The 10,998-nt window shown below is 48.7% G+C and overlaps 1 protein-coding gene across 2 annotated transcripts in view; it reads right to left on the reverse strand.

Moving 5' to 3' along the window:
• The window catches only part of MX2 (MX dynamin like GTPase 2), a 46,438-nt gene that overhangs the window by 4,668 nt on the left and 30,772 nt on the right, over positions 1-10,998 (reverse strand). For both annotated transcript variants that reach the window (XM_074389242.1, XM_074389243.1), the window contains exons 7-12: positions 9,225-9,423; positions 7,394-7,472; positions 4,810-4,932; positions 4,492-4,633; positions 1,795-1,953; positions 558-634 (exon numbers count right to left, since the gene is read on the reverse strand). In XM_074389242.1, the coding sequence (XP_074245343.1) occupies positions 558-634; positions 1,795-1,953; positions 4,492-4,633; positions 4,810-4,932; positions 7,394-7,472; positions 9,225-9,423 (779 nt within the window). The remainder of the gene's footprint in view (positions 1-557; positions 635-1,794; positions 1,954-4,491; positions 4,634-4,809; positions 4,933-7,393; positions 7,473-9,224; positions 9,424-10,998) is intronic.

Consider the following 10,998-nt stretch of genomic DNA (forward strand, 5'->3'; position numbering starts at 1 on the left):
GACGGAAACATGTGTTTCTTGCTTGCCCGCACCATGGAATGAGATTTCAATCCAACAGCCCAGGCCCGGGCAGAAGGGCAATGGTATCTAGAGCCCAGGTGGCACATCCCATCTCTTGGCTTTGCTCAGGGGTAACTCGGGGTGAAGTAGAAACCCACAGAGCTATGGCAATATCTTTGAGTCAAACACACACATTTGGGAGCAGGAATAGAGACACTGCTGTGCTTTGTGCTTGAAAAAGATTCAGCCTACCAGCCAGTCCTCAGTGGAGTGCCACGTCCTGCGTGAGGTCATGCAGAACAGACGGCAGGGCACGGGCCTCCTGTCATTTCTCCTGGGGAGTGAAGCCTGAGCAGAAGCCAAGCAGGCAGGTGCCCCCAGAGTCACCGGCCCCACCGGACCCCCAAACCCCGCCAGTCCCCCCAGCCCCCCAGCCCTGCCAGCCAGCCATTGCATCCTTGGCCTCATGGTTCTAAACCACAGTGAATATTCAACGTCTCTCAAGGGGTGAACAGCCAGTGGTCCAGGTGACTAGCAAGTGAACTCTGGGCGCTTACCTGAGCTGTTTGGTTAAGGTTGAAGAATTCGCTAAAATGCTTTTTGGCAGTGTCAGTGAAAGCTTGCTGGACAATTTCTGATCAAAAGAAAAAAAAGGAGAAGAAGAAGAAAACATCAGTAAAATGCAAGCAGAAATAAAACTGGCTGAAGACACAGCGAGGATAACTGACGATACACTGACCCATTCCGGGAGACAGAGTTCCCTAGACCTGCAGACCAAGTCAGGAGAGGGTGGGACATCATTCCAGGGACAAAGACAGTCCAGCCCCCGTGCAGCCTGGGCAGGTCCTGTCCAGTTCCCATGCCTGCGTGGAGCCTGTGTTCTCACCACGTTAGCATCTGACTACTCCTTACATCAGGGGCCCCCAACCCCTGGGCTGGACCAGTACCAGTCTGTGGCCTGCTAGGAATCGGGACGAGCAGCAGGAGGTGTGCAGTGAGCTAGGGAGCATTGCTGCCTGAGCTCCCCTCCTGTCAGATCTGTGGTGGCATCCGTCTCATAGGAGCACAAACCCTACTGTGCACCGCGCACACGAGGGACCTGCCCTGCGCGCTCCTTATGAGAATCTCATGCCTGACCATCTGCCACTGTCTCCATCACCCTCAGGTGGGACCGCTGAGTTGCAGGAAAACAAGCTGAGGGCCCCCACTGATTCTACATGACGGTGAGTCGTATGATTGTATTATTACATATTACGATGTCACAATAACAGAAATAAAATGCACAATGCATGTCATGCAATGGCTCATCCCCAGACCATCCCGCTTACCCTTCACCGGCCTGTGGAAAAATTGTCTTTCATGAAACCAGTCTCTGGTGCCAAAGAGGCTGGGGACCGCTGCCTTACACAGCTGTGTCAGGAGCTGTGTATGATACAGATGGAGCGCACGTGCACCCTCGGCCTTCCCCACAAAGACGAGAGACACCATCCTCGCCAGCTCCTCTGTGTGAAGGAGAGCGAGGGAAAGCCCCTCTGGCACTGTGTGTGCTGTCCCGTCTCCTGGAAACCTCAGCACACGTTCTCATGCAGAAGATCAGACTCTGCAGCTCTGACCAGCTCCCAGGCCTTGCCAGTGCTGCTGGCTCGCAGACCACTCTTGAGTAGCAATCTAGCACACCAGGGAGAGGGTCTGCAGGCTGTTTGGTAACGCCATTCCAATCTCTCCCTGCAAGGCACTGGGGTCTATGGAAGGTACGAGAGTGATGGTTTGGGAGTCCTGCAGGGAAGTCCTCACCCACGGATTTCTGGAGCATGTTCAGGGCGGGCTCCACCAGCTGCTGGATGTACTGGTGCACGATGGTCTCAAATGTCCCGTAGTTGACAAATCCCAGAAGCTCCCTGCCTCGATACTGCTTTTCATATTTTTCAACTTCTTCATGAATAATATTTCTAACTGCAACATCAAACAGACCACCATGGTAAATTCTAATAATTCTGCAGACGTCGTAAAGCTGGCAACAGTTTTTTTGAAGGCTTGCTCCCCACTGTACGCAGAGTCAGTGTTGCAAAGTGGAGTTTTGTTCACAATGAGAAAAATATTCATGGTCTAATAACAGGAGTTTGAGAAATACTGACTTTTGGGAAACGAAAATCTTATTCTATGAAAATAAGATTTAAATAGTAAATAAAATGTGTTTCAGTTGAAAGTCATGACCCCAAGAGAGAAGTTACTGTTTCTAACTGGTAGGAAAAATCTGCTCAGAGGCCAGGCGTGGTGGCTCATGCCTATAATATCATCTTTTTGGGATGTGGAAGTGGGAGAATCACTTGGGGCCAGAAGTTCAAGACCAGCCTGGGCAACATAGCAAGACCCTGTCTCTACTAAAACAAGCAAGATTAGCCAGGCATGGTGGTGTGTGCCTCTAGTTCCAGCTATTTGGGAGGCTGAGGCAAGAGGATCCCTTGAGTCCAGGAGTTTGAGGCTGCAGTGAGCCATGATCACACCATTGCACTCCAGCCTGGGAGACAGTGAGAGCCTGTCTCTCAAAAATAAAAGCAAAAATGTGATCAGTTAAATAAATATGGAAACAATCTTGTACCACTCACCTCTCAAGCATACAGCCACAGATTAAAGTTGGAGGGCTCTTACCACGGAGGTAAAGAGTGCTGTTTTCTTAAGTGCCAGAACAAAAACACAGCAACACACTCACAATGTGTCCCCACCCAAATCTCATCTCAAATTGTAACCCCGTGTATCAAGGGAGGGACCTGGTGGGAGGTGACTGGAACATGGGGGTGGTTTTCCCATGCTGCTCTCATGATATTGAGTGAGTTCTCACAGGATCTGATAGTGACTCACATCTGTAACCCCAGCACTTTGGGGGGCTGAGGCGGGCAGATCACCTGAGGTCAGGAGTTCAAGACCAGCCTGGCCAATGTGTTGAAACACCATCTTTACTAAAAATACAAAAATTAGCTGGGCGTGGTGGTGCACAACTGTAATCCCAGCTACTCGGGAGGCTAAGCCAGGAGAATTGCCTGAACCTGGGAGGCTGAGATTGCAGCGAGCCGAGATCATACCATTGCACTCCAGCCTGGACAACAAGAGCGAAACTCAGATAAATAAATAAATACATAATAAATAAAGTGTTTGGCAGCTCCCCCCTTGCCCTCGCTCCTGCTGCCTTGTGACAAACGTGCTTGCTTCTCCTTTGCTTTCTGAGGCCTCCCCAGCCATGTGGAACTGTGAGTCCATTTAACCTCCTTTCTTTATAAATTACCCAGTCTCAGGTAGTTTTTTATAGCAGTATGAAAATGGACACACACACACACACACACACACACACACACACACACACACCCTACTGGCACCTGGGCTGGAGCACATGGGACTCAGAACTTAGCCAGATGAAGCCAGGAGGCTCTTATCAAACCAGGAATCTCTCCGGTCTTGAATATTAGGGGCAAAGAGAAGGGCGACTGGGATGAGTGGAATTGTTTGGGTGACTTGGGCACATTTTGGCAGTTAAAAACTGCTACTTCATCTAGTCTTTACTTACTGCTAAAACTAGATCGTCATACCCTAGACCTTCCAGAGCGGGAGATGGTAAATAATTTCACATGAATTCCCCTCTCCTGGTCCCCTGGCACCCATGCCTAGCTCTGATTCAATGTTACCAAATTGAATAAGCCTCCATGTCACTTTTTCTACCAGGCTGATGTTTAGCTGCTACTAATGAAGGCTGCATGTCTACCATGGCCAGCTGGCAGGTGTGCACTCAACTCAACAGTGGCTGGAGAGCCTTCACATGGGGCTGGCCCCCAGGGTCATCTGGACACCTACTTTGGACACAGGCTTCCTCAAGGCACTCAGGATAGCTGCCCTGAGGTACTCTGAGCTGCTCTGTGAATTCCTTAGGTGGATATTGAGGGCCATTTAGCCTCAAAACCGAGAAGCAAGGCCAGGCACAGTGGTTCACAACTATAACCCCAGCACTTTAGGAGGCTGAGGCAGGTGGATTGCTCGAACCCAGGAGTTTAAGACCAACCTGAACAATGGTGGTAAAAACCTGTCTCTACAAAAGAGTACAAAAATTAGCTAGGTGTGGTGGTGCACACCTGTGGTCCCAACTACTCAGGAGGCTGAGGTGGGAAGATCACTTGAGCCCAGGAGGTTGAGGCTACAGTGAGCCATGATTGCGCCACCACACTCCAGTCTCGACAACAGAGGGAGACGCTGTCTCAACAAAGCAAAACAAAACCAAGAAGCAAGAGGACCTCAGAGGCAGTGGAACTGCCCTGTGTTGGGTTGGTGAGGTCGATGCCCCACATTTCCGGGTCTTGGTCGTTGGGAGGCAGTTGCTAATTACCAAGGGTCCCATGGTCTTGAATGGGCATGTTCACCTCTTGGCACACTGGTCACGTGCTGGAAGTAGCCTCTGGTCTGGGTAAACACCACCCTGTTTTGCGGGGAGCCCTGCCCAGAACTCACCTTTTTGGGTATTGGTTGCAAGTATGCATACCCAGTTTTTAAACTCCTCTCTGATTTTGTTGTATAAACGGGTCTCATTCTCCCTTACAACTTCTTCTCCTTCTACTAACTTTTCGATGTCCTGATTAAACATCTTGATTTTCTGAAAATGATATAAAGTCAATAGTCGGTGCTGAAATCATCTGAAAGAACTGGGATCTGTACTGCAAGGAGACGTCCACCCTCCCGCCTCATTGCATGGGTGATGAAGGGGAAGGGCAGCGGCGGGCCCACCAGGGAAGCACGAAGTGCCACGTGGAGTCCTGCGGAAATCCTCACCTCAATCAGAAAGAACATCTTGTCGGCCTCCTGGGTGGGGATGTCGGTCCCGCAGCGCCGCAGATCCTCTGTCGCCTTCTGGTGGCTTTCCCTTATTTGCTCTTCCAACAATGGGAGCGATCTCTGAACAAAACAATTGCAAATAATCAAACTGCGGCTTAATGAGATTGGCCAACAGATGTCTTTGGTATATGGATAGGAGCCTTTTAAAGCATTGAGGAGGATCTGGAATTGTTGATTTGCGAGTTTCAGTGAGATAGAAACTGACTGAGGAGCCCTAAGAGAGTTTTGCACGCAACAGGCACGTCCTGCCGCCTGGACGGCCAGGCTTGGAATTTTGCATTCTGTTGTGCAATTGGAGTGGTGAGGAATCGGGCGGTGGAGTTCTCACTTTTGTTTTTTGGTTGTTGTTTGATTTGGCGTGGTGCCTTGTATTTCGCGAACAAGAACACTTGAATATAATGTGCAGTGGCTTTAGTAAAATGGGTTTTTGGTGACAATTTGAGTGTTATAAATTGGAAAACCCTGTGTCTTGTGGTTGATGCCACACTCCACACCTCATTTAATCCCCACACTGTAGTACACTGTCTCCTTCTTGCCAGAGACGAAACTAAGCCTCAGAGAATCCGATTACTTGCCGTCTTTGCAGACCCAGTGAGCAGCAGTGTCGAACCACACCCTGCCCACCAGCTCCCCAGTCCTGCTCGTAAACGCCGAGGTGAAGACATGTCGGGGAGCAGTGGCCCCAGCTCCTGCCCTGGTGGATGAGGATGCTGCAGCCCCTGGGCAGGGGGAGCTCCCTGGGACTTGAGGTGGTTTGTGAGTCAGCATGTCAAGGCAAGACAGGTTCAGGCCAGGAAATTGTTAGGGTCTCCTCGGTTCTTTTTTGGGAGACAGTTTGTACCTGTAGGTAAAATGTATTAACTTCTGGTATTTCAAATTATCATTGTAATAATTGAGTTGATTTTTAAAAAAATTATACATTTTCAATTAAAGCATTTGTGTTGAAAAAGTTATAAAAATGCAATGTTTTTATTTTTTGCAAAAAAAAAAGATTTTTTTTTTTTCAATTAGACAAGGATAGGATATACATTTCAAACCCTCTTCTTCAAACTTAGTGAATCCCACTGGAATCAGTGATCCTCAAAGTATGTTCCCAAGAATACCTGGGAACTTAAACATGCAAATCCAGGGGTCTTACCTGAGACCTTCTAAGTCAGAAACTCTGGGGCTGGAGCCCAGGAATCTAATTTTTTTTTTTTTTAGATGAAGTCTTGCTCTGTTGCCCAGGCTGGAATGCAGTGGTACAATCTTAGCTCACTGGAACCTCCACTTTCCAGGTTCAAGCAATTCTCCTGCCTCAGCCTCCCAAGTAGGTGAGATTACAGGTGCATATCACCACGCCTGACTACTTTTTGTATTTTTAGTAGAGACAGTTTCACCATGTTAGCCAGGCTAGTCTCAAACTCCTGACCTCAGGTGATCTGCCTGCTTCAGCCTCCCAAAATGTTAGGATTACATATGTGAGCCACTGTGCCCAGTGTAATCTAAATTGTAACAAACTTTCCAGGTAGTTCTTGTGTGCCTTAAAGTTGGAGAACCACTGGCTCCTTCCAACCAAATATTCTTTTGAGTACGTGCTTCCTGGCTCAAGGAAGTCATTGCTTTTGTCTGATATACAATTTAGCATGAGCCAAGTCCTAGGATCTAGAGTCATCTTTGCTCTAAGGGTAAACTGAAATCTTCCCATGTTGCTTAGCCTCATTAGTGAAGGTTTAGGCAAGCACTAAAAATATTTGATTTCTCAATAAACCAAAGTTTCTCTATAATTGATGATGTCATAAGGCCCTTGTCTGTAGTTGCCTGCTTTAGAGAATCTGTGAAAATGGATTTATTTTTTACAAACTGATTATTTCTTACAAGTTTGAGGCTAGAAGAAAACTTTTTTTTTTTTTTTGAGACGGAGTTTTATTCTTGTTGCCCAAGCTGGAGTGCAACAGCGTGATCTTGGCTCAATGCAACCTCCACCTCCCTGGGTTCAAGCAAGCCTCCTGCCTTAGCCTCCTGAGTAGCTGTGATTACAGGCATGCACCACCAAGCCTGGCTTATTTTTAGTAGAGATGGGGGTTTCTCCATGTTGGTCAGGCTGATTTCAAACTCTCGACCTCAGGTGACCCGCTCACCTTGGCCTCCCAAAGTGCTGGGATTACAGGCGTGAACCACTGCGCCTGGCAAGAACATTTTTTTATACCAGGAAGTATTAACAACATATAGAAAAAAAGAGAACTTGCTCCCTCAGCGGTCCCTCCTTTTGACATTGCTAAACTGGCACTGTAGTTTGTTTCTTTCTCTTTTTCTTACCCCACATTGACCAGTTCAACCCTTTGTTTTAACACTAGGGACCTGTTGCTTCCCCAGTTTGGAAATTCTTCCTGTGAGTCTGTGATGGTGAGCGAGATAGTTTTCAGAGTGTTCTTGTTTGCTTGTTTGGACAGATCCCTGGGGCATCTTGGCCAACTCCAGACTAAGAGAGTGACTTGGGCATGCTGTATTTACAGCTTGCCACCCCACCCACGTGGCTCACTTGGATGTGCATGATGAGTTCCGTGGTAAGTCTTTCTGCCAGTCGGGGAACCGTGGCTGACCCTTCCTCCAGGAGAACTCTGAAACGAGACAGACCACTCATGCATTCAGGAAGCACCTGTGTGACCATCTTTCTAGTACCGGACTTCATACGTGATACGTGAGTGCAGGTCCCTGGGGTAACGTGTGCCATCAGAAAAGCCAGGTGGTGCGTGAGAAAGACACCCGCCACCAGCCTGTACCCAGGCAAGCATGAACCAGGAAGCTTCCTTCCCTTCTCCCTTTCTATTATCACCACAAACTCATGAGTTAGGTCATCTTAGCTACAGGAAAACAAGCCCAGCCTCATAGAGACTAAGTGACTTGCCCAGATTAGCGTTTTATTATACGGCACTTACTAAGTGCCAGGCACCAATGAAGGGCTTTATAAATATTCACATATTTAGTCATTTAAGCCACCACTTTAGAGCAAGAAAGGCTGAGGTGCAGAGAGGTGAAGCAGCTGGCTGCATTTGCTTGGTGCAACCACAAGGCAGGAAGCGTGGCTGCAGCGTGCTTGCCAATAGCAGGAATTCAGGGAGAAGCACACAGGGTTATTCCCCAGCACTGCCAGTGCCTCTCACTGCAAGGACTGGCTCCCAGCAAGTGGGCATGCAAGGATTTCAGGTTTCCCAAAGACCTTGAGAAGTGGTTTGCAAAGGGAGAGGACCCCTGACTGGCAACGTGAGCCTCAACCAGAAGGAACCTGTTAGAAGCGTGAAGTCTCGGGCCCCTCCCCAGACCTCAGGGCAGGGCAGAGCTAGGACAATTTGAAGGCACTCTCCAGAGAGTCTGCTGCTCACTCAGCATGGAGAACCATAGGCCTAATTGTTTTGAAATCTTCCTCCAGCTCAGGGAGGACAGTTTTCTCCTCCTGACCTCCAGTGCTATTGAAACCAGTATGTTCCATCCACTCAGAGCAGGAGCAGAGAGGAAGATGGAAGGAACCGGGCGATGGTTACTGAGTCTGGCTGTTGGCGCTCAAGACTTTTGTGTAAGTCGTGTTATTTAATCCTGACCACAATCTTGCGAGGCAGTCGTAGGATGCCCTGGAGAAGATGGGAAAGCCTAAATGCACAGAAGGGGGCCCATACTGCAGATCACATAGTTAGCAAGCAGCAGAGCTGCTCTGCTCAAATTCACTGTTTTCCCACGAGCTCTCCTTCGAGCAGGAGTGACCTCTGTGCTCCCAGATCCTTCAGGAATAGCAAGTTTCTGAATGAAGGGAAAAAGTGCTCCATTCAGTGGGAAAAATCCCAGCGTCCTACAAACTAGAGTCTCCATAGGACGATTTCTATTTAACACAACCAGTTAGTGTGCAGGCTCTAAACACGTAGACAGTTAGTTCCACAGAGCAGGTTTTCCTGTGTGCCATTTACAAAGGTAAACATGGGTTTCTGGAAGTTAGGAGCTCTGTTTTCAGTCCTGTTCCCATTCATTATTTGTTTGGCCCCATTATGCTTATCTATGAAAATGGGGAAAGCCTCACCTGCTTTATGTATCTCTTAATATAAGGGCTCAAATCAGAAAGCAAGTGGAAAGATTTTGGGACACCAGAGTGTTCCCTGCTTTATGTCATGACACATTCCAGTCTCAAATCAGCATCACCATGAGAATCTAAGACACGATAATTTGTCTAAATAAGTCAAGAAATTTGACACAAAAATTAGGTGAGCGTAGGTTCCGCTACCTTGTGTAATTTGCATATAGTTTGGTCATCATCTTGGCCAACTCTGGCAGATGGGCTGGCTTCCATGGAGTCTTAATTCTAGGGCTTTCCAGAAGAGTCTCACCTGAAATATGGATGTGCTTGAAAGAATGTAATTTCTCTCTGGGTTGCCTCTGCCAAGCTCAGGTTATTGGTGATCTCCTGCTGGCCCCGGCACTTCACGATCATGTAGCCCTTCTTGAGGGGGTATGTGAGGTTCCGAACCACATTCATGACACCTTTTTCGGTGCCCTTGTCCATTAGATCTGGTTTGGTCAGGATCCCTGTGAGACGGTTAAAGAAGGGAAATGGACAGGTCAGTGATCCTCTCAAATAGGTTTCACTCCTACCGCGCTCTGGGCTCTTTTTTTGGCCAACAAGGTCTCCTGCAGCCTTGACCCTCATCGCCCCTCTTCTTTGCATTTCTGTTGGCTCACCTCCTCACCCTGTCACCTGGTTCATTCAGTCACCTGGACAGTTGACTTAACAAATGTTTCTTGGGTGCCTACTGGGTGCCCAGCACCAGGGCAGCAGGCATGGTTGGAGTGAACTGCTCCATGTGCCACGTTTCCAGCAACGCCTCGTTCCCTACGGAAGGGAGCCCCTCTCTAGTGTTTCCTACATAGACTCACTCTGCCCCCTCTTGTGGCACCTCCTCTGATCTCCTTCCCACGTTCCTCTCTCCCTCCTCTGCCCCCACTCGTTCCTGCTTGCATTGGATTGACAACTTCGAATTTCGAGTGCTTTTTTTTGTTTTTTGTTGCTTGAGTGTCAAACTGCCGCTGCATTTCTTGTTTGTGTGTGTTGAAAAGGTGAATATCACCTTCTGCTATTTTTTTTTTTTTCTGAGATAGAGACTTGCCTGTCGCCCAGGCTGGAGCGCAGTGAGTCCCTGCAACCTCCACCTCTCCGGTTCAAGTGATTCTCCTGCCTCAGCCTCCTGAGTAGCTGGGACTACGGGTGCACGCTACCTACACCCAGCTAATTTATGTATTTTTAGCAGAGATAGGGTTTCACCATGTTGGCCAGGCTGATCTTAAAACTCCTGACCTCATTGATCCACCCGCCTCGGCCTCCCAAAGTGCTGGGATTACAGGCATGAGCCACCACGCCCAGTTTATCTTCTGCTATTTTGTCCTTCATTTTAATTTATGGGTAAGTCTGGCTCTCTGATCTACTATTCCTGAACCTCTCTCTCCAGATAAAGGAATCTAGTAATATGCAAGAAATAAAGAAGAAGAATGGATAGTTACAGGAGCTATGCAGAGAGTTAACACACAGTAATGTGTTGGCAAGTGACTGTGGGCAGAGGTGGGTGGTACAGTCTCAGATTGCTTGGACAGCGAGGGCCTCTCTGAGGGCAACATTTGGGCTGAGATCTGAATGAAAGGAGGAGTCAGCCTAGCGGGAATGGAGAAGGAGCACTGCTGATCCTGGGTGAGAGGGAGCACGGACAGCAGAACCATACTGGAGGGCTGTGAGCAAGGCAGAGAGCGATGGGAATGAGAGCAGAGAGGCAGGTGGGGCCAGGTCACCCGGGACTCTGCTTTCTAGATAAAGGAGTCGGGGGTTTATATGCATGTGAGCTGGCAGCAGGAGAGAATGTAAACAAGGGAGGGGCATGATCCGATTGACATGTTTGAAGGCCAGTGGAGAGGGCACTGCTGTGGGCAAGGTGATTGCTAGAATAGCAGGAGCATGTTTGAGCTGTCCAGGCAGGAGACCATGTGGCTTGGCCTAGGTAGTGACAGTGGGGATGGAGAGGAGCGGATGCACTTGGCACCCATCTTGGAGGCAGAGTCACCAGGACTTCACATACATTAGACTTGGAGGCAGCGGAGGGAGGACTCCAGTGGGAC

This window comes from Saimiri boliviensis, chromosome 18 (assembly GCF_048565385.1).
Source record: "Saimiri boliviensis isolate mSaiBol1 chromosome 18, mSaiBol1.pri, whole genome shotgun sequence".
NCBI lineage: Eukaryota > Metazoa > Chordata > Mammalia > Primates > Cebidae > Saimiri > Saimiri boliviensis.